The sequence below is a fragment of the Conger conger genome, chromosome 14 (genome assembly GCF_963514075.1).
Source record: "Conger conger chromosome 14, fConCon1.1, whole genome shotgun sequence".
Taxonomy (NCBI): domain Eukaryota; kingdom Metazoa; phylum Chordata; class Actinopteri; order Anguilliformes; family Congridae; genus Conger; species Conger conger.
Genome location: NC_083773.1, coordinates 17,797,105 through 17,822,118, shown reverse-complemented (window position 1 = coordinate 17,822,118; position 25,014 = coordinate 17,797,105). Strand labels below are relative to the sequence as shown.

Here is a 25,014-nt window from a genome sequence, read left to right as displayed (position 1 = left end):
TTTTAGAAAGGGTGCTGATCTGATTAGAAAGCAATTTGTCAGCCAAATTAAGAATTCTAGGCACAACACACACTATTATAAAAAGAAAGGGGAAGGTCCCTCGAACAAATTATGTTTATTTACAGGCATGTCAGAAATACATAAACCATTCTGGAGTTGGTCTGAACATACTTTACACAAGAATTGCAAGGATGTTGTGAATCTGTGACACCTATTACGTAGGTCGCAGTGCATTGTCCATCCTGCGGTGAACAAATTAGCATGTTTGTTGACTTGAGCAGTTCCTCATCTCTTGCTCTCAGCCAGGTTGTCTGGCACTCAGAAGGTTGCCAAGTCGATCCTTCACTGTGGGTGTGGTGCCTTGCATGGCAGCCTATCGAGGTTGGGGGTGTGAGTGTGTGTGTGTGTGTGTGAATGAGTGGCATCAATTGTGAAGTGTTTTGGAGAAAAGCGCTATATACATGCAGTACATTTGCCATTACTATTGTACCATTCATCTGTGTGTATAAACTGTATGGTAATTGTGATAAGATCACAGGAATGTATGGCCAGCAGACATACACTCAGTAAAAACATTATCAGGTAGACCTGTCCACCAGCCCGGTAATGCAAACATTTAATCTGCCAATCATGTGGCAGCAACTAAATGCATAAAAGCATTGGTCAGGTGGTTCAGCTGTTTTTCAGACAAAATGTCAGAATCTCCTGTGATTTTCACAACAATCTCTAGAGTTTCCAAAGAATGGTGCGCAAAATGAAAATCATCCAGTGAGCAGCAGTTCTGTGGGTAAAAACGTGTTGTTAATGAGCGAGGTCAGAGGAGAAGGGCCAGACTGGTCGGAGCTGACAGGAAGTTGACAGTCACGCAAATAACCACACATTACAACAGTGCTATGCAGAAGAGCATCTCTGAACACACAACGCATCATAACTCTAAGTGGATAGGCTACAGCAGCAGACAAAATAAGTCTAATAAATACGTAATAAAGTGCTCACTGAGTGTATTGGCATCAGAGACATCAGAGATGTCATACACTGTATTAAAGTAGGAAGGAAAAGAGGCCGAGCAAGTGTTGCATGCTGTTTGAGCGGCACTCGCATTGCTGGAGCGCTCCCCTAGCGTTGTGAAAACGTTCTGCAGTGACTGTGCATGACTCATGTGCAGCGGGAGGAATATCATAACATCTCACGCGTGGCCATGATGAGACCCAAAGGTCCGGACTGAACGTTATTGACAGATCCATTTTTCACACACAGTCAAGCCGTGAAACTCTGAAAGGTCACCGTTGAGGGATGAAGAGATTATGAAAAGGTCCTGGCATGTGGAGATTTCGCTGCCTCGGCATTCTCACAGCACATTCGGGCCTTCGAGAGAGATACTTGTGCCTAAATGTTTCTCTCTTCATGAAATATGTAATGCTACTTGGGGGGTATTAGATTACCTCAGTCAGCCCTGCTGTGTTAATGAGGTTTTTCTGAAAGAGGCTTTTGGTTTTTTTTGTATGTTAGTGAAATTAATTTTAGACTAAATTGATTCCTTACTGGCTGTGTAGCACATTGTGATCCGAGAACTATGTTCTGAGCCAAAAGGTTGAACCTCTGCAAGTATACTGAAGTTAAGTCATACTTTATTCAATTCAATTCGGTTTTATTTGTATAGTGCTTTTTACAGAAGACTAGCCTTATTGAACCCTGTGGGGTAATTTGTCCTCTTTATTTGACCCATCCTAGTTACTTAGGAGCAGTGGGCTGCAGACCTGGTTTCAAATAGGTAATTATTTTAATTCAAATTATTTTCTATGCTCAATTGGTGTTGTCTGGTGCAATTGAGCCAACCTAGAGGACCAGAAGGTGGATTTGCACTTTTTGTGAGTATTTAATTGATTCCAATACACCAGACTAGCTCAGTAAAGCATTAAAATATATTTGAATCCAAAACAATCATGTATTTGACCTAGGTGGGTTGGGCAGCAGCAGTGCAGCACCCGGGTACCAGCTCCAGTTCTGAGGCCAGTGCCGTGGTCAAGGGCAACAGCAGGAGCACAACTAACCTGGCCTGTATGTCTTTAGGTGTGGGAGGAAACCGGAGGACTCAGAAAAACATGGAACATACACACATGGAACAAACTCCACATAGAGAATCCAGACCAGGTCTCTGACCTGAAACGTTTTTCAGTGCAAACTGCTACACCACCATATGAACCATGTTTTCTTAACAAACTCAGTTTGGTGTGTTGATTTTTGTGGCTGCTGAACTTCCTAATCTGTTTGTGTGAAGGGAAAAAATGCTTTTAATAGTTCGATGAGTTACGATCGCATCCCAGCTCTGATTTCATAAATTGAGGAATATTACCATATGTGATTTATGAAACACTTTAGGATTAAAGCAATTAAGTAATTGTAGCCATTACCAACTTTTGTCTCTAATATTTCAGGCATATGGTTTGTAGAAAGTAATTTTTATATAACGATTAATAGGAGGGTAATGAGCATTAAATCAAAACAGCCTATACTCTGAACAGTATTTTTGTCATATGACACTTGTCGACAAAGTATGAATCAGAGGTTGCACTGAGTTTTGGCTATCAAGCAAAAGGGATGGTTTAAAAAAGTGGGCAACTTTCAAAATGTCACTAGCGGGTAAAGATGTATGCCATGCAGTGCTCCCAGTGATTAACGAATGAATGAAAAAATGAATGACCTAATTGAGAAACGAAAATGGTTGCACATGGGCTAAATGTTTCAGCCTAAATCAGTTTTGAGGTGCCTAAAACAGCACCATAAAAACCAAGAACTGTCCTTGGTCATTTGGGATTACTTGTTTATAATTAATTCATTCTTGCCTCATTAAAGCAATAATGTACACAAAAAGATATACTATCTGTCCTTTTTCAATTAAAGCAAGTAGTGTGAGACAAAACAAACATAATTACAAGAGGAAACTAGCCCAACCCCCCTCCTTTTTAAACATGAAACACAGGAACCAGTGTAGTCTGGAAATACCAATGCACCCCAAATACCAAGCTGTACCCAGGTCCTTTCATTTCAGTAATGAGACAGGGATGTAGGCTAAATTTTGTTAAAGCACAGATGTGAAATCACCTTTTTTTTTTTTGTTTAAAGGGGGAAGTCCAATCACAACAGGAAATCCCCATCTCTATGATATGAAATTATTTTCCTCATCACCATGCAATATTATTGGACGGTTATTTGGCCTGTTTTTTATTGTTGTAAACCCCCCCCCCCCCCCCCTATTCCCCCCATAAATTACACCCTTGATTCTACAGTGAAAATATAAGACGCCTTTAACTGAAAAGTAAATGAGCCTCACTGATTCTCCTAGGCAGGTCTATGCCCAGCAAATTAATCCATTCTTTCATGGTTTAATAATAATTTCCCCCCCGATTAATCTATCTTGTCAGACACACAAATAATCAAGCTGTACATGAATAGATCTCATGGGTTGTGAACCAGTCCTTCGGATACTTTCAAAGAGGCAAAGGCATTATTGACAGAATCTGTCTTAGAAATCTTTGGCACAGGAGCTTGTGGTGATAATATCCCACTTCTGATCTGTTGAGAGGGTGAAACCCCTCTCAGTAGTGGCAAATAGTTTATTATTGTCACTTTTACAAGAGGTGATGTTTTTACCGTTTTCTCAGTCACTTTGGCCTAATTGTTGAAAGACAATTAACGTTTGCAAAACAATATGTGAAAACCTCCACACCATAACATCACTTCTTCACAGCTGTACACCATTTCTCATTGCTTTCTGCAAATTGCAAATGTGAAGCACATTCATGCAAATGAGTATGTATAATTGTCTACTATTGGCCCACTTATCAATCTCATAAGCCTTGCTGATCAAATTAGATTACGTTGTTTTCTGTTGAATAGGTTTTCTCTCAAACACATATGTGCAGCTACACTTTGTGTATGTGATCATATGCAAAATGGTCCATTCAACCATTGTAACGCTGTATATGAGAACATCACTGCAGTAGCCTGTAGGGTTTGGATGAGGCATGCATGAAGATGCCTTCCATGGGCCTTCTCTGTGAGGCAACATATATGAGTGTGTGTGACCAGATACACAGGAGCGGCAGGATATCCCGTGAAGTAAACTATGTGTAAATCCATATTAGAGCACTTTACTTTTGCCTTATAGTTATTTGGTAACCACGTTTTGATTTTGTTGTATTGTTATATTTCAACTATACAGTGCAATGTAACTTTTTTGTTGTGTTTTCTGCTTACTGCATTGCACTGTGTCACGGTAGCAATAACATTGATTGTTAGATGTTATAGACAAGTAAGATTTTTGTCCTCTTGCAAGTGATCTTTTACATATTTCTGTATGAAATATTGCCTTATTTGAAGACACTGTAACGAACGTTCTTCCGAGGGGCACTGTTGTAATAACATCCACTCGTTTTGACTGTCTTCATTTCAATTTTCATTTTGACATAGTGACTAATTCATTGAAACAATTATTTTGAAACATGAGTTAAAGTGAGGTACACGCTTTTGGAGGTGAAGCTTAATGTTGTGCTGTATGGATAAAATGTTTTGGCAAATGCACCTATAGTTATGAGAACATGAAATATATTGCAGGAAATGGGCCAAAGCGATTGAGAGAATCTGTAAAACAGATTTTTTAATACTGTACAATATTCAAGCAACAGTGAAAATGCACATGCATGCATGCACGCTCACGCACACACACGCACACACACAGTAGATAGATAAATCGACAGACAGACATATAAATAGATGGATAGATATGTAGATACTGAATAATCTCATTAAAAAACAGACAACATCAGGCAATTTTTTCTCATCCTGGTTTTGCTGTGCTGCTCCAACATTCAGTTTTATTCAGTTTATGATTAATTCTGTAAATTATTGATGAATATAGCATGGCCCAACCCACTGGGTTTCGCACATTATGATTAAACAAACCTACAGATGGGTTTAATGAAACACTAAACCAAAAAACAAAGGATAAATTAATGACACGTTCTTAATAGGTCCTGCTTGAAATTATTTCACACTGAAGTCTGGTGAAACTGGAGTCTCTGAGGTGTAATCAATTGCAGTTCCAGGAACTATAGAGTCTGAAGTTTGGACTTTTTGCCTCCTGATATATGAGTTCCTGCCCTCAGTCCTGAAGAGCAGTCTGATGCTTATCCTGTGCTGTTTACAGAGGTTCTGAGGGAAGGTTTGACTGGATTTCCCCTGCCTTTATTGCTTGGCTTTTAAGACGTGATGTCAAGCAGGTTTGGCCAAATAAACCATTGCTCACAGAAAGATAAATAAATAAATAAATAAATAAATAAACTTGGTAGTAAACTTTTTGGTGAATTCCACCAGGTGCCTGTTAAATATTATATAATTTAGCTTCTGTCTTTCATTCATCCCTGAGAAAAAGGTCATTACTGTAATAATAATTTGTTATTTGGCTGACGCTTTTGTCCAACCCAGTCATGTACCTTAGCCACTAGGCTACAGGCTGCCCCATTAACATTTGTTGTTTATTGGCACATTAAGTAAAGGCATGCCAATCCATCCTATGAGATTAGCAAAGGATTAATTCTGCATTGGGGCATTAGGAAGTATTTTTTTTAGACAGAGTGTGGTCACTGTGTGGAATAACTCCAGGTCATGTTGTGGAGGCTGAAATTAGGTGATTTCAGACCAGGCTTGCTAGATACTATCTTTAGTGGTTGAAAAAGGTGAGCGTTGCTGGGCGGAATGGCCGATTCGTCATTACGTTGTGTTACATTGTGTTACGTTATCCCAATCTGGGATTACATCATAACACGAACCTCAGACACCAAATCTGCTGCTTGGAGTTCTTTGGCAAAATTGTAATTTCCTTGCATTCATTAATCTAATCTAATCTGATTGACAGGTTATGTGGCACACATGCACAGCACTAGCAAAACTGTTTTCACTTCACTTTATCTGGAACAGTGTCAGCCATTTTACAGATAAGAGCCTACATCTGAGGTCCTGACTCACTGTGTTGTGTCCTTTCATTTAACAGTAATAAAGATGACTTGAACCACGGAGATACAGTTATGCATGACTTTACTGTTCAAATTGTAATTTCCTTGCATTCATTAATCGAATCTAATCTGATTGACAGGTTATGTGGCACACATGCACAGCACTAGCAAAACTGTTTTCACTTCACTTTATCTGGAACAGTGTCAGCCATTTTACAGATAAGAGCCTACATCTGAGGTCCTGACTCACTGTGTTGTGTCCTTTCATTTAACAGTAATAAAGATGACTTGAACCACGGAGATACAGTTATGCATGACTTTACTGTTCAACGTCCAATTCAATCAACAACCTATCAAAATACATACATAACACACTGCCTTCATAATCCAATCCATAATCCATGGCATTCAAAATCATCCCATAGCACATACACAGAGGGTAGGGGGGTTCCCTAAATCCCAGCTAGCTCTTACTCTCATCACCCACTCACCCCTCAATTGTTGCTGCTGTTATTGCTGATGTTGTTGTTGTTGCTGTTGTTGGTGATGTTGTTATTGCTGCTGTTTTGTTGCTCTTGTTGCTGTTACTGTTGTAGTTGTTGTTGCTCTTGCAGTTGCTGTTGTTGCTCCAGCTGTTGTTGCTCCTATTGCTGTAGTTTCTCTTGTTGTTGGTGTTGCTGCTTTTGTTGCTGTTGCTGCTGCTGTTGCTGCTACCACATGTCTAGGTAAGGTAGTGCTGCTCCCTTTCTTGGTCCACTAAACATAAATGCTTCAATAAAAAAATAAAAGATCCAGCTTTATAAATGCACATGGAGGTTATCAACTGCAGAGTGCTTAGCCGGAGCTTAAACCCCCTAGACCACACACATGCATTACAACTGGAACAGCTGCAGTATACTTCAGACTTTGATAGCCGTTCCTGCTCTAATGTAGTTATGTGGTCTAGACGTTAATACCTGAGGTTTAGACTCTAAGCTAAGCACACTGCAATTGACCCTGGATTTTACACTCAATATGGGTGTATATATACTCATTAAATCTATCCGACATCCACTGAAACACCATTTGTGCTCTCCACACTTATAGTGCAGTATGAGCAGACTGTAGCCTAGTGGATAAGGTGCATGATTGGGACCAGGAAGGTTGGTGGTTCAAGCCCCGGTGTAGCCACTATAAGATACCCTTGGGCAAGGCCCTTAACCCCCCATTGCTCCAGGGGGGATAAAAGCATCAGCTAAATAACAAATTATTCATAAATGATACAGTACCTAGGTGTCAGGTGGGATGTTGTACACTAATGGTAAGGGAAATGGGGCTGTAACACAAAGGTTGCAGGTTCAATTCCCCAGTGGGACACAGCCATTATATAGTATTTAACCATGAGCACAGTACTTAACCTGAGCTGTTTCTGTAAATATTCAGCTCTGTATATGGATTGTGTACAGATAATGTAAGCTGCACATCAGAACATATGTGTTGCTAAGGATGACACATTTTGTGCTACCTTCAACACAGTTTGTGGTAAAAAGATTTCCCTTGTTCCCTGTTGCCCTAGGCTTGCTTTTGTGGGGGCTTATGCCAGAGTTTTCTGTGAAGTGTGTCATGACAACTGTTTGTGAAATACGTGATACAAATACTTTTTATTTTAATTAAACATATTAACAGTTCTAATTAAAGCAGCCTGCCAACGGCTTATCAGATACATTATGTGACAGATACACTAACACTTTTCAATAATGTTGCATTAACTAATGTGACTACTGATTCGTTCATCTGCACCTCTTTGTTAATGTAATTGTACATCTTAATTTAATTAATAAAATAAAATAAATGTAGCTCATGATTTTATCCCAAGGGACTTGCAGTCAATTAAGCAGGGGGCAGTCCTCCCTGGAGGAATGAGGGGTTCAGGGTGTGGTCAAGGGCCAAACAGCTGTGTGGATTTTATCATGGCTTATCATGGCTACACCAAAGTTGAACCTCAGTAATGTAAGGTCCCAGTAATGTAACTTAACCACTAGACCAGTCTTCAACCCTGGTCCTGGAGGGCTACAGGGACTTTGTTGTTACTCTGCACTTAATTAATCAATTAGAGCAGTTGATTACACCGTTAACTCACCTCACAGGTTACCTGGGTCTCAACAGGGTGCTGATTTTCAGGTGAAAACAAAACCCAGCATACCCAGTTACTCTCCAGGACCAGGGTTGGTGACCACTGCACCAGACTAAATCATGAATTCAAGTCAACAACTACATTAGTTCATGCCAGTGCATATTATAAATGTGAAGTGTAAATATTATAGCCTTATTTCTTTCTGTGGTGTCAGTTTCTCGTAGTGGCTGTGACTGTAGTCTGGCACAGTTATAACACAGCAGTGTTTCTCTTAGCTGGGGAGTGAGCAGCTCAATGCTCCAGTTAGCTCAACCTGGAGGGGTGAGAATCCCCCAGATCCCCTGGGTTTTAGGAGCTCACAACCACTGCCATGGAACAGAATGGGGATATGGAAGTGGGTCATTTGTTTTCGGAAATAGGTGTTTATCCTGAATGATATGCTCACTTGTGGGCTGATTAAAAAAAAAAAAAAAACCTGCAGAGAATCAGAGAAAGTCAAACAGGAGATCACATGGAAGGTACTGGAAAGGGGAGGATGTGAGCATGTGTGTGTCTGTTTGAGTGTAAGTGTAAGTGTAAGTGTAAGTGTAAGTGTGAGTGTGTCTGTGTGTGTGTGTGTGTGTGTGTGTGCGCGTGTGTGTGTGTGTCTCTGTGTGTGTGTGTCTATGTATCTGTCTGTGAGTGGAGTTTGTTTAAATGTCTTTATTATTGTACCCTCTGATGTCCATTAAATGCTCAAGTCGCAATTTGTAGGTCTAATAATGGAAAGCTCACTTTAATATAATGATAATAAACAATCTGTAAAGCTTAAATGAAAAAAGCACCACAGAGTTAAAGACTGCAGCTTTGGCATTTTAATTTGGGGTCCCTGTGGTATTAATTATAATACTTTTCACTTAAGTGGTTTAAAGGAATTTAGTATTTTGTGGCATTTTTTGAAAACTTATATTCCAAAGTTTGATTTTAATGTTTCTTAAAAACAAATAATATGTAGTCTTCATGAATTCCCTCATTTCACTTGTAACCATGGAAATTGACGACAAAAAGATCCCTGTGAAACATAATTCATGTTTCAGTAACCAAAAAATAGATGCATAAATAAAATGTGTCAATTAGTTAAAAAAGTTATTTAGGGCCTTGAAGGGACACTTTTGAATTTTTAACATCTAGTCTTTTTCCCAATGATGTTGCTGATTGTTAGAGAACATTTCTACATCAGTCCAGCCTATTTGCCATAATTCTCTGTAGAATTTACTGAATTTTCTGTATGCTGCAGAGTGATAGCCTACTTGACCATATGATAAAAGATTGAGACGAATCCAGAATTATTAAATCATGGGTTACTCGTGATTATAGACTGCTGTACTGTAGCTGTACTGTGGAGTGTGTTTAAGAGGTATTGAAGCTGTGTGAAGGTTGTACCCATTCACTTCCATTATAACATGGGGCTCACTTGCAAGAGCTACCAGGGTTGCCACGTTTGCAATTTTCTCACAAATTGGGATATTTTTTACACTTAGCTGTAGGTAGAAACTCACTTGCTGTGGGTTGTGTTTTTTTGGGGAGGGCTATTATTTAACAAATAGTTGGCTGTGAACAGGCAAGCTCTCTTGGACTGTCAGGCCGACAGCACAGCTAAGAGCAGCATGTTTTATGTGATAGGATATGGTACTTGCTTAATTGTTCCTTCTCCCTCTCCCCCCGGGCTACCATCTGCTTTGGGCTACCTTTGTCCACTTTTTTTTGCTGGTTTTCAATGCCTTTTGGGCTGGGATTTATTTATAAACCTGGCAACCGTAGGAGCAACATGTCTGGTATGATGCAAGGCCTGGTCCTGACGTGAAAGTGTTCTCTATCGATTGACAACATCATCACTTCAAAATCCCAACTGTCCCTTTAAAAAGGCTTTGCAGTGTTTCCTTCCCCCCTTATAGGAACGTGTGGGTCCCCACTTAAGCATACACTGTGAGCGTACCGTTTCTCAGGCAGTGCGAATGCCGAAAGGGCCACATTTTTCTCTTCAGTCATAACTGTAATGCACTGCAGAAAATTCCGCGTTTCAAATGAATATTGTATGACACCAGAGTGTGATTGAGGTGAATGGAATTCTGTTTTTTGGCAAAAAACTGTAAGCACACACATGCATACACGCCCTGCTGAAGCATCCAGCTGAGACCAGCTGGGATTCTAAGATGGTTTAATTAAGCGTTATGGAACAACAGCCTGTGGTATATTGTGGATATTGGCACAGTGACGCGGAGTGCCGCTACACTCCCTCGCTGTGCCAATATCCACGATATACCGCAGGTTCGAGTTCCATAATGCTTTTATACAACGGTTACCAGATTTCTTTATCTTTCAAAATTTCACTAAAGAAAACTTTAAATTAATATATTTTTAATGAAACTATGTTTAGGGTGAATGTACTCTTCCACTGAACAGTACTAAGCAACGGTATTGTGAATATTAGCTAGCGATAATGTATCCCCACTCCACTATCGAAGCAACGGTATTAACATTAGCTAACGTTGGTAGGAAAAATGTATCCCCACTGCACTAACCTTAGCTAAGCAATGCTATTGCAATAATGTATCCTCACTGCATTAAAGTTAGCTAGCTTGCTAGTTTACGTTACACCAGGCGACACTGATACACCCAAGACAACACTGACACACACACCACCAGGGTTTGGTGGTCTTGCTGGTATTTTGATGTGAGGATGTTGCCTAAATTTACAAATCAAAAAGGACACTTTAAACTCATTTTATTGTACTTTACTTTGGTAGGCTACTAGTGGCAAGATAATGATAACATTAAGTTACGTTTATTTCAATTACAAAGTAGGTAACAGTGATCTACAGACGCGGAGTCATTTTAAAAGATGTGTGAGCATTCCATTTAGCCGTACATATATCATGGATATTGGCACGGCTGGAACTCAAACTGACCAGTGGAGACAATGAATCGGACCTATCTGTTGTATAAAGTCTGTTCATATCTGTTCTGTCTGTCTGGCTGGTCAAAGCTGGTTAAACTGGCCAAGTAAACTGGGGGCCATACAGTTTGGACTAGGTTGACTAGTTGATGTTCAGCTGGTGAACACAGAATAAACCAGTTTGACCAGTTTAGGCTTGTTTGAGCTGGACTTTTCAGCAAAGCACACACATATGCACACAGCACACACACTCTTGCAAATGTACACACACACACACACACACACACACACACACACACACGCACACATATTTAACGCATCCAAAGTGCAGTAATGATGTATGCATGCCTGCAGGACACTTCCAGATGAGCTGTTAAACGTGTTCAAGTGTGTTTATCAAAGCTGAGAGCGGACATCTTGTTTCACCCAACCACTGCTGACACCTCTTTATATTTCTGATGTTGGGACAAGGTCTATTTCTCTGGAGGCAATGGGATGAAAGCTGCTTTATCCACAAAGAACGTGTTCGTAAAATGATTGAAAATACTGGGCTTTTAGTAGTCTTGTATACCGGTGACTGACCAAAGTGCATTGATCAGAGCTCTTTTAACACAGCCTGGTGGGTTTTATTCACTGTTTTGCTTGTAGTTATGTTAGTTGTTAATATAATACATAACTCTGTCCCAGCAGTGGGCCAGGAGTTTCCTCTAAGCACACGCCACCCAGGAATTTACGTGAACAATTTACCAGAATTTATGAGAAAAATACCAATACCTTTAATTAGTTTGCTGTAATAGATAGAGCCCATTCATGAAAATAGGCCACTCATGACAACAGTTACTAGCTCCACCAAATATTTATCTGCTAATAATTTAAACACCATGAGATTATTGGAGTGAAACATTTAAATTGCCTTGCAAATGTGACTAAATAACCTAGACAAGTTTATTCTCATAAATAACTGCCTTACTGTTTATTAAGTCTGAAAATACAAGAAACAGAATCACAATATCCACTGTTTAATATGATTAATAAAATGTACACAAAGGAAAAGAGTAATACATAAATACAATTACACAATATAGCGGATCAAAGTATATAATCATTATTCATTTATGCAATGTTTTTGGAACAAAGCAATTGATTTATGTAGCAAATTCCCAATATTGGGTGTTATATTTTGTTAATATTTTATGTAGAAGACAGAAAAAGAGCAAATATGCAAATGTATGCATACGTGTCCTTCAAAAGATCAGACGGGTCACTCCCAGAGAAACCTGTGCTTTTAATATCAAACACGACATTGGAGTTTCTGCGTGGTGCGGGCACGAAAAGCCATGACCTGCAAGGGGAAGCTTTTCTTGTTTTCATTTTATTATTTTTTTTTCCTGAGGTGATTTTCCCCTTTGCTTAAGTTCCATTTTGGTTTTTTTCAACTCTGACGAATTGGGAATTGGGAATTCTTGAGAATTGGAACTTGATCTGCCAAATGCAAATGAGTGTTATTATTTTGTTATTCCTTATTCTTTACATTTGAGTGTGGAGAAATTGCTTGATTCGATCCTACATTCACCTGACTCCTGAATAAGGGCCCCTAATAAGGAGGACATTTGAATGGCACTGAAATTATTTTACTCAATTAGTAATCCCCTGTTTTTAAAGAGGGATTACTTTCAAACAAGGATAATTTGTAAAGATTTGTTGCTACTCCAGTGGTACGATTAGAATATCATTTCTCAAGTCTAAATAAATGATGGCTATATGAGTCAAAATAGGATTACCATATTAATAAAATAATGCTCTTTTCCATCGGAATAATCTGAGATGAAATTTATGAAATTATATTTCAATTTAATATTGCCAGGGGCCATGTATGTCCCATCACTAACTGTAGCCGCATATGGGTTCTAGTTTATGAACACACTGAACAGGTCTAATATTGCTTTATAGGTCCGTAATTAAACACTAAACAATTGTTTAAATCATTGCCAATGGTCAGGTTTTATTTTTGATGGTTATTTTAAAATGAATGAGCCATATTGAATTGTTCATTTAGTAAGGCTTTAGAGGAGCCAGGTTTCTAGGAAAAAAATCAGATCTAATTAAAAAATGAGGCACGGTGAAGTATCATATTACACATACATGCATACACGCATGCATACAAACATACAGGAACATATATTCATCAATCATAGTCACCTAGGGTGTTTGGACATAAAAGATCTGTCTGTAGAGGTTTCAGATGCTCTCGAGTTCAATCAGATTCAAAATGAAAAACGTGAAGGAAGAAATATGAATGCCATTAAATATGTACATCTTCCCAAAGGGCCGCCCAAATCAATTATGTGATCTGACAGTTTTATTCAGTTATGCATATGATTTTCAACACCCATTAACGGCCTGTCCAGGGTGTATTCCTGCCTCTCGCCAAATGCATGCTGGGATATCCTCCAGCACCCCCCATGTCATTGTGAATTTTAGTAGTATAGAAATAGACTGAGAATCTGAACTGTGCAGCTCTGAAGATTTTTAGCAGTATACTAATGGCCTGATTCTCTCATACCTCATCTGAGCAGCTGTGTTGTACCATAGAGACTGGCAATTCTGATTGGCAAGACATAACGTAGAAGTAACACGTACATCAAGTGTGATTTCGGTTGATAGCACACTGTTTCCTGGCTCTCTCTTTCATAGCATACGCTTCAGAGTATGTCATTTTCATTCCTGTGAGCTTGTACTACCCGTAGTGCTCTGTTCTGCCCTGTGATGGGGAGGAGATGCTCACTGTGCTTCAGAGGCAGAGCATAAATCAAGGGGAATAACCTCCACTGAGTGGGGTCAGCCCCACACTCACTGCTATACTTCACACATCCAGAGTTACCGCTACCTTTCAACATCATCCATTACAAACCACATCTCCTTTTATAGGAAAATTGGTAATTTATAGCGTTATAACGCTATAACAAACAACAACACCAGCAACCAACAACAACAACCAACTTCATCAAATCATATGGGGTATTGCTATGACTACCTGCCTGCTTGATTTCTAGATCATAATATCAGAAAATGGAGTTTGTGTATATAAACATGGCATATATGCTGTATTAACACGGACATGTACATCACTAGATTAAAAAAAGAAAAACGTGTCACTTTGCCGCAATACAGTATGTAAATACCTCTGTAATCAATATGCAATGTTATTCATGAGTAAGCATAAATGTGGAGGCCTGATTAAAAAAAGTGGCATTAAATAATAACTAGAGTACACTGTCGAGGATCCATTCCAGTTCAGCTGACATGACAAGAACAGAACATTTGTTAGTGCTCATGAATGCTTGTTAAACTGGTGAAGGTGTGGCAAATGCTACCCATTTGCGTTCATTTCCTCAGTACCTGTTCCACTTTAACCAAAATGAGGTTAAAACTAGTGTTCTCATAATATTACAGGACTGGATTTCCGTAGGCATTTTACATCTCAGTACGGTTATTATGGCTGCACCTGGTGGTCCATTGCCTGCATTAAATCGTAAATAACACATGCAGGAGGGAAGTGAAATGAATTATTAACTGCGATCCGTCTCCAGAGCTGGAAAAGCAATTCAGTCAGTTCTGTGGCATACAGTTCTGATTAACTTTTCCAATACAGAAATACAACTATTTCCTGATGACCCAGAATAGCATGAAGCATGATATCTCTCTCTCACTCTTTTGCTCTCTTGTTCTCTCACTCTCTTTCTCTCTCTCTCTCTCTCTCTCTCTCTCTCTCTCTCTCTCTCTCTCTCTCTCTCTCTCACACACACACACACACACACAGACTCACACATTTACACATACTACATGCACTCACACATGCTCACCCATTACAATCCAATGCTCTACCAATCTGCTGTATGAATTTTAACCTCATTAGATTCAACCACTGGGCCAAATCAACAGACTTAACATTTAAGCCTAAATCTGAAATCTGAACACCATGTGCTATGAAAACATTATAAGAGATTATAAAAAGTAGAATTATTGAATTGCATTTAACATAATCTTCTAAGTATGTTCTTGACCATGACTGAAACTTATGAATGAATTCTAAAATAATGATGCACATGGACCTTCAGCAAATGCAAAACATTTTAGCACAAAATAATAACACAACCGATGATTTGAGACGGGTGCGTGGGCGGTTTGGACCCAAAATGCACGACTCAGAAACAATGGTTAGTAATAGTAATAAACCTATCCTGCCCTAGCGTTAGTAAATTAGAAAATGATATGCACAAGAAACGTAAGGTAACATGAACACATGGTTAGAATGTTAGTATTACCCAATCCTGATCGAGCGTTAGATTAGTAAGAAGACAAGGGAAATTGAAACAATTAGGGTGTGAGTGACAGAAAGGGAGAGAGAGAAAGCAGGAATGCAAGATTTGCAGAAAGACACAAAAAAGTGTATGCGAATCAATGAACAATACAACATAACATGAAACATAAATTGTGACTTAACAAGTTTGCGAAATTAAGACAATAAACTATATAACATGACATGGCAAGACTAAGAAATAAATGGTAGCAAGAACTAAACATGAAACATGACATGACAATGACGTAACTAAGACAATGACTAAACATAAAACATGACATGACAAGCATGAAACGTGACATGATTTGTGTAAAACAAATACCATGACCAATCATTGATCATCTTACTGGTTTAGTGGGGGCTAATGGGTTTTGCACAAGCTAAAGGTCTTAGTAAATCAGGCCCTAAGCAGTCATATTGTTTTATATTGTATATGCATTACAAACAATTAATGTTTATTATGGATTCTGGATATTCAGTACTATACTGATATACTGGTATACTGTACTGATTCACTGTATTTATTCCCTACCTGTACATACATTGGCATTTGTACCATGGTTCATACCCCCATCCTGGAGCTACACCATGTCTGCTTAAACTGTTGTCTCGTTTGGACTTTCCCAGTTAATGAATTACCTACAGCAACTGTAACCTGTCCAACCCAACTGATTTGTTATAATGGGTTTCTTACATTTCTGGTATCCATCTACCATTACACCTTGCCGGCCAGTGAAGGATGGGCTCTCTCTTCTATAGCCGGGGTTCCTCCTGAGATTTGTTCCCATTGGGCAGAGGGTTTTTCTCCCACCTAGGGAGTTGCTTACCTCATGTGCTTGCTATTTTTCAGATTCAGGCCTGATGTTTGCCCTCGTGCTACTCTGTTAAGGGTTTGTGTAAGCGCTATACAAACAAAATTGATTTGAATTCAATTTGTGGCACATGACACAGCCAATATATAAATAACCGATATGCACACCCTGGAACAAGGTGCTGAGCTGAGATAAACTGTAGCTCATCATAATACAAAAATCCAAAGACTCTCTCTTTCCCCCTCTCTCTCTTGCTCTCTTTCCTTCCCCTAAGATCCCCCAGGTGAGCTACGCCTCCACGGCCCCGGAGCTGAGTGATAACAGCCGCTACGATTTCTTCTCCCGCGTGGTCCCGCCGGACACCTACCAGGCCCAGGCCATGCTGGACATCGTCAAAGCACTGGGCTGGAACTATGTCTCCACGGTAGCCTCAGAGGGCAACTACGGAGAGAGTGGGGTGGACGCCTTCATCCAGAGGTCCCGCGAGGAGGGTGAGTCTCCCCCCGCCGTGTCTGGACCAAGCTATGACCAGCTCAAAATGACCAGCTACCAGCAGTTTCAAAACCTAGCTTCAGTTGGTCAAACCATGTTGAGCATGGAGCTGGTCTGACTTGGTCAACCAGCTTCCAGCTGTTTCAAAACCTAGCTTGAGCTGTTTTTTCAGCAGGAGAGAGTAGAGGCGCATGCAGAGTTTCAGCAGAATGGCTGGGTAGAGAGGTCTGTGTGAATGCATTCTGTTGTCTGTTTCTGTGAGAATGAATTAATTGTGTTGATCTGGTCGCTAATCACTTGTCGTCTCAAGCAGACTGTTTTCTTATTAGTGGAGAAGCTACAGGAGCCTCAAGCTGCTCCAGTGAAATGCATTGGGGTGACTTTTTATCATTATTATTAATGTTGTAGGTTAATTCATTTTTGTTTGCAGAAAGTGATGCTGGGATCAGCTATATACATATAGTAATGATATTAAGATTTTATTTTAATGTAAAATTTATGAATGGACATTTTTGAATATATTATGGCACATAATCAGTGCCCAACCAGAGAATGGAACTGGAAAATGTGGGTTATGACCCAAACATTTCGTGTAGTACACCATCAAACCACATTGTCACCATAAAATATTACAGTATACCACAGTTCCATTTTGAAGGAGCGGTTTGATATGATTGTGGATGGGTTTTTACCTGGCTTGGCTTGACTTCGGGAATTACCTCTTGTGTGGAGCCTCACTGTTCCCTGAGATGTAAAACTGGACTCACTGGGAGTCTGCAGGAGAAGAGCTTTACGTAAACACTCACACAGAGACAGATCTTTGAATTATACATTTTTGCTGTCGCTGTTTACCTTTTGTTGAAATGCGCAGGCTTGTTGGAGGATAGAAATGGATTCTAAATAGTCAGGAAGTTGTGTAGAGACCAAGCTGGCTTACTGTCCCAACTGTCCCCAGCCTGGCACTGCGACACACTATAAAAAAAACGCCACTTTAATGGTGTTGCCGCACCGACCGGAGCCCTAAAAACACTGCCAGTGGTGATTACAGTGGCCTTGCCCGAGAGAGCCTTTTGCTGTCTGTTAATCAGACTCTTCACCTGAATTCCAATCTCTGGTTGTACACAAAGCTTTCTTCCACACAGGAATCCCATCGCAGGGAAAACACAACATACTTTTCACAATCTTCGGAAATGAAGCCGAAAGAAAATGTGACAATCAGTGTTGGTTGCGATTACATTACGTTTGTCCCGTCCGCAATGCTGATGGAGTACAACAGCTTCCATTTTGATTTCAGTTTGTGATTTCCATTGTGAAAGCTACAGTCCTATATTTGCTAAATTACTCCACTCTCAGGAAACTCTACTTTTGGTAAATTTGATCCTTGAAGAACAGAAATGTACTTCCACTGTCACTTTATTTCTGAGAGGGTGCTTACTTTTCTATATATATAAGTTTATGGAGTTTTTTCCCCCTTGGAACAATGCCACTTTTCCTTGGCTGACAATGCAGCAGGTTAAAAGGCACCAGCTCCTTTTGGATGGACACATCAACGATTGCAGATCTTTGTCTCAAAGGGCCATGTGTGTGAAGGTCTGGCAAAACACTGTCACCAGGCCTCACTTTAAGACACCATTCCACAAAACCCGGTGCTTTTTAAATTACCAACAAACACTGAGAACAGGGAATGTGCTCTAAGGCTTGGGACGAATGCTGTGACCCACATACAATGGGCAGCTACAGCCCTCGCTTGTTCCACAGTAATTAAAGAAACGACACTGTCCGCTGGCTTATAATGGTGTTTTGTCACTTCATCTGGGAACCTGAGACCGGGAACACAACAAAGCTCCAAGCTTTTACTGGAGAGGGAGGCAGTGTTCTGTATGTATGGTTTAAAAGGTTCACAGTGAGACAGGCCAGAACAGGGCTCTCAGGTGGAGGGAGTGTGTCCAATCTGTGAATTGAGTGAACATGAATGTGCAAAACATCACAATCTCTCTTTCTCTCGTACGTCAGACCAGTGTGTGTATGTGTAGAGTTTGTGTGTGCTCTGTGTGTGTATGTCTACAGGATGTGTGTGTTGTATGTGTGTGTACCGTATTTGCGAGTGTGTGTGTGTGTGCACGTACAGTACGTGTGTGTTAGTATGTACAGTATGTGTGTTTGTGAGTGTGTGTGTACAGTATGTGTGTGAGTGCGAGTGTGTGTTTCTGTGTGTTCAGTATGTACGTGTGTGTGTGTGTGTGAGGGGTGACTGTTGCCTTTGGACGGTAGGGATTTTGATTCAGCTCAGAATCCCATTAACACTGGACATGACACAATGTTGACCGTGAAGAGATAAAAAATGTGAGTGCTAAATAATGCATTCCGGGTTACACTGGTCAGAGATGAGGGAAATGAGAAGTGTGTTATTCTACAGGGAGGAGTTGGTGAAGGTGGCTGTGGTACTCTCTTTGATCGAACACGGATCATACTATAACTCCATGTATTGACTCAATGCCAGTTGGTTTACTGACCAACTGCGTTGGCACTTTTTTGGCTCAGAGTACATGATGAGTATGATTTCAGCATGTAGGTTAAGACACTTGATATTTTGTTATGCTGTTCTCTCATCCATTAAAGCGTAGTATTGCCTGTAAGGAGATAGTTATTGTGAGTGAAGTTGTTGTACGGCACATTTTCCCCCAGTTTAAACAATATGAGCTGCCTCCTGAATAATGATCTGCTACAGAGCAGAACAGAATCTCTCAAAAGCATCTCAGAGGGAAAAGCTGGAAGTGTGTCCAAATATCAAAGAGGTAACATTACATATGCACTGGCCCTCACATTTTTGTCTGGCACTGCCGAGAAAAAGTAAATGAGTTTGTACTGTGTGTACTGTAGTTTATTCAATTAAATATGCTGTGTGCAATTGTGTTCCCACATTTGCTGATACATATTGATAATTTATTTCCAAGTGAGATGCTTACAAAACTTTGGATGTCTATTTTGACAAGGGTTAATAATTGCTGCATTACATTTGTAACTAGTCAGTCAGGTTTAGGACACAGAACTTATTTTATCACAGTTAAGTTATAAGAAAATTCTGACAAAACTGATTAAACATATAATTCAGTGGCTATTTTAGTTGGGTCAGCAGGTTTGTATGTTTTGAAGGAGAACAGGATAGTGTGTTTTTGAATATTGTGGCCTAGGGGCTGTACATAGAATAGAATGGCCCTAATAATGACCCCTTGGGAACTCCCAAGCTGCTGGGAGGAGGATACACGCTGAGCAATATGCTCAGAAATATGCCCTGCCGAATATATTAAACCATGAAACCAATCTTCAAAATGTCAGGAAGACGCACCCCAGAGGTAAAACTACAACCATACACCCCAATGTATCTCTTTCTTAAGTAGACTTTTGCAACAAGTTTAGTTTTGAAGTTGTGTCCTGAAATCCGGTTCATTTTCTTTCTAAGTGAGATTTTTTTTACTCATCCCTGATATTAACTATTTAAACATTGTAATATCTTGGTAATAAAAGGTAAGCAAGAAATCGGTCCCGGTGTCCGGACTATTTCTCCTCCTATGTGGCTTAATATCCACAGCTTTAAAATAAGTTTGTCAGTTTGCATGCAAACCTGGTCTTTCTGTCCTGGAGGTACTACTAAGCGCCTGAGGGAAAATTAGCTTCTATATGTGGAGGATTACATTATGTGGACTATGCAGTGTGAGCTTTGGAATGGTTAGAATTCCTGAAGGAGACATTCTAGATGACCTCATCCGCAATTGCTCTGTTGGCTTCCTTTGAGACCAAGCGAGCATGGGTTTTTGATGTCAGGTTAATACTGGCTGGCTTCCACTGCCATAATATGCTGGTAGAGTTCCAAAAGTTGGTTAATGTGCCCTTTGGGAAGATAATGTGCATGCTTCTGCTGGGGGTGGGGTTGGGGGACAGGGAGAATAGTTGAGAGTTGTTGGCTCTTGCTTTCGGTCATAATCCAAAGTAAACACAAACATATTGTGTTGGCATACATCTATAGAAACAGTAGATTCTGACTGCTCTCAATCCTAAAACAAAGAGGAGAGCGATTGAGAGAAGAATATTGATGAGCTCCAAGGTCCAAAACAACCACAAAGAAAGTGAGTTAGCCCTTTTAAGGTGTGAAAAGAATGTTCAGTTAAGAAAATTCTAATGCTGATGTAAAAATCACTACTGGTAATTGAAAGCTCTCGAGAGTTCTCGAACACTGACTAAGAATTTTGAAAAAACATTCCATAAAACATACTCTTCAAAGGGTTCATAAGGGGTATGGGTATAAAAAACACTCTTGTATGGTGTTCTGTCTACCTGCTAGCGTTCGGTCTCCGGGCTCCTGGTGTGGAGCAGGTACAAAGCCTTTGTGTAAGCACGATGTCATGATGTCCGATAAGGTTCGGTTTGAAGTTCTGCAGGACAAATTGTGTTAGTCTAGCGACTAAGTTTAAGAACAGGACCTCTTTGTGGGTGTGGGTGTACCTATATCCCAAGGATGGTTGCTTTCTTTGCAGTAATTAAATTAAGTATAAGCTGAGCACCTATTCATTGGCAGACTATTTCACATCTAAAATATTGATGGATGTTTAATTATCCTGTGTCCTTGATGTTTTTGGTTTTGTGACACTTTCAATGGCTAGTTGCACTCCTGCTCTTCCTCATTATTATTCGTAATATGTAGTTTCAAATGTGTCCTTCAAAATTCATAATGTGAAGCCTTTAAAGGTCCTCTGCGCACCTCTGTACCTGTCCTTCATTATTAATTCAAAGAATCATTCATAAGAAAACGTTTTCTTAGGGAGGCCAGATGAACATTTGAGGTTGTGGGTGAAGAATGTGAGGTTTTTATATGTATATTTAAAATGATCCCGTGGGGCAATGCTTGGTGTGAAAGGATGGCAGAAATAATTATGTTTTTCTGTTTGTCTTTTTGGAACATAGATTCTGAAAAATATCATCGCTTGGTGAGTGATTTTGAGAGAGGTTAAAAAATGTTTGATTTGGCAGTTGAATAAATGTTTTGTTAGTCAAAGCACAAATAATGTCTTTTCTCAAATTGCGAATGACTTTTTCTGTCAAATAGATTGATTTTCTTAACATTGTATTGATTTATAGAACTATATGACACATTGTTGATTCATATTGAACCAGTCCAGGCAGAACTCTTGAGAAGGCCGACCTAGAAAATATTTAAAAAATATATAGAATAGAAAGCTTGTCCTTTGAACAATGTTACTTATTTCCATTGTTGCTTGTGACTGTATAGATATACCACATCTATTTTTTTTGTCTCCAGTGATGTTATTTAATTACTAACCAAACACACTGTTTTTCCCATCAATTATTTATTACTCAGCATCATGTCTGTGCCTGAGAACAAAGCCTGGATGTACTCTAATCTCATTGTGTGTGCTTTCCACTGAGTAGCTAATCCATTATTATTTATTTATTATCCATTTATTATTTTATTTTTTTGCTTTCTTTCACAGACTGCATTGTTAAAGACCAAACACCATCACCACTCAAAGAAACTAGTTGCCCTATTACATTTTTTAATTATATCATTCAGTACAAAGGGGAAACTCTCCTATTGATATCCAAGAAAACGTGATGTTAACATTGCGCTCACTCAACCTGATGACTGCGTTTCCATTTCTGCACGAAATTGAAAAGGTCTCCCGACTGCAGCCTTTGTGGTAAACCATTGTACTCCACATTTAAACAATTTTGAGCTGGGGAAGAATCTGTGTAATGACCCTTAAATGTTGAAAACATTTTCCAAAGATTGAATGAAATCCTACTTCATTTCTGTACAGTTATAAATATTTAATTATCCTCCTTAACAAAAGAACAATGGAAACCGTGTTAGATGTTTGGGAAATGTCAATTATTGCTATCAGGACAACACGGTAGAAATTACGAAATAGAAATTGATCAAAACATGGTGTAATATTAGAAATTAAATGTTACTGCGAAATGAAGCATTTGCCATTAACTAGAGAACATCGATTCCTCTTCAACACATGTTAACAGTGTTAGAGTTCAATTAACACATTTTACCCTGTTCAGTTTAGTTGGCTCGAAAAAGTTCAATTAAAACTATAACTTTGTTGGAAGTGTTGAAAGAGTGAAGTACATGATAAAATCTGAGGCTTGGCCGGCTGCTTTGGATAACAATGCTGATTTCAGAAGGCAAATGTTTGTCACGTTTCTTAAATTCATAGGTAGAGTTTATAGAGATGCCGTCATACTAGCCCCACCAATGAATACAGTAAGGACAAGTCTTACATGTCAAGTGGGGACAATGATGTCATAGGTTCAGGCAGGGGTGACCGTGGACATACTGGCTGGGCAGGCCAATGGCAGGAGAGGGGTGTAGCTTGGTAGTACCAGGGCCAATGTCTCTCCAGACTTCATTAATCAGTATAACGGGCACATAAAGTCAATATTGGTGCTAACAAGGCCCGCCATTTCAGAGCGGCCAGCTCTAATCACAGATACGCTCTATATTTGCAGTTCACCAGGAGGTGAGAAAGCTGTCCTCTACCTAATCAGAGCTGAACAAGATATATCGTTACATTGTGTTCTGCAAATGGCGGAGGGTCAAGGAAACTTCTGGGAATTGCTTCCCAAGTTTTTAATGAAGGTATTTACATATGAAATGATTTAATATGCACCCAAGCTAATTCAGGACTCTTATTGCAGCACAAGTGATGCCACATGGGAACTCACACAACTAGATTCCATCATGGCCCTCCCTGGAAAAATAAATATCTCTACAAACCCCAATTGATGTGTAACCGAGAGGTTATTCACCTCTGACGGTGGACAATAATCTTTACTTTGTCAGATTATATCTTCCATGAGCCATTTATGAATTATGTTTATGGCTCTTTTCCTCCATTAACAATCGTAATGTAGTGCAATCTTCTGCTACCTTTGGTAAACAAACCTCTGAAAGAACCTTCCAGCGGCCATATGAAGCTTTAATTGTTTGGACTCACCAAACAAGTTATTTGTTATCTCTTAATAGTTAAAGCTAAAAAGTCAGTTTGGATCCCTATGAAACAGCTGTGTTTTTACAAAACCCATTACTGGTTATGGTTCAAGCATATGAAATCTCTGTCAGTGGGTTTACAGTTATAAACCCACCCCCCGTAAGTTGTTCTCTGCTGTGAAAGTAGCTGGATATCATCAGTGTAAATTGTATTGATTTGAGCTGTAAATATATTTACTCAAATGTGTAATGACTGTGACAGATAATGGGATTCAGTCCTCAATGCAGAATAGCCACAGAGCTTTGACTAATGACTCTAAAGGTCAGAGGAATATACTCACACCCAATATAATATATATAAAGTTTGTATATGCAGTGCATCCGGAAAGTATTCACAGCGCTTCACTTTTTCCACATTTTGTTATGTTACAGCCTTATTCCAAAATTGATTAAATAAATTTTTTTTTCCTCCAAATTCTACACACAATACCCCATAATGGCATTGTGAAAAATAGAATTTATAAAAAATAAAAAACTAAGAAATCACATGTACATAAGTATTCACAGCCTTTGCCATGAAGCTCAAAATTGAGCTCAGGTGCTGTTTCCACTGGTCAACCTTGAGATGTTTCTACAGCTTAATTGGAGTGCATGTCGGAGCACAAACCAAGCATGAAGTCAACGGAATTGTCTGTAGACCTCCAAGACAGGTTTGTCTTGAGGCACAAATCTGGGGAAGGGTACAGAAAAATTTATGCTGCTTTGAAGGTCCCAATGAGCACAGTGGCCTCCATCTTCCGTAAATGGAAGAAGTTTGGAACCACCAGGACTCTTCCTAGAGCTGGCCGCCCGTCTAAACTGAGAAGGGCCTTAGTCAGGGAGGTGACCAAGAACCCGATGGTCACTCTGTCAGAGCTCCAGCATTCCTCTGTGGAGAGAGGAGAACCTTCCAGAAGGACAACCATCTCTGCAGCAATCCACCAATCAGGCCTGTATGGTAGAGTGACCAGACGGAAGCCACTCCTTAGTAAAAGGCACATGGCAGCCCACCTGGAGTTTGCCAAAAGGCACCTGAAGGACTCTCAGACCATGAGAAACAAAATTCTCTGGTCTGATGAGACAAAGATTGAACTCTTTGGTGTGAATGCCAGGCGTCATGTTTGGAGGAAACCAGGCACCACTCATCACCTGGCCAATACCATCCTTACAGTGAAGCATGGTGGTGGCAGCATCATGCTGTGGGGATGTTTTTCAGCGGAACTGGGAGACTAGTCAG

General features: G+C 39.7%; 1 protein-coding gene across 1 annotated transcript in view; it reads left to right on the top strand.

Moving 5' to 3' along the window:
• LOC133109692 (metabotropic glutamate receptor 4-like) overlaps positions 1-25,014 on the top strand; it is a 165,054-nt gene that overhangs the window by 47,489 nt on the left and 92,551 nt on the right. The window contains exon 2 of the mRNA XM_061219175.1: positions 16,506-16,722. Coding sequence (XP_061075159.1) covers positions 16,506-16,722 — 217 coding nt within the window. The remainder of the gene's footprint in view (positions 1-16,505; positions 16,723-25,014) is intronic.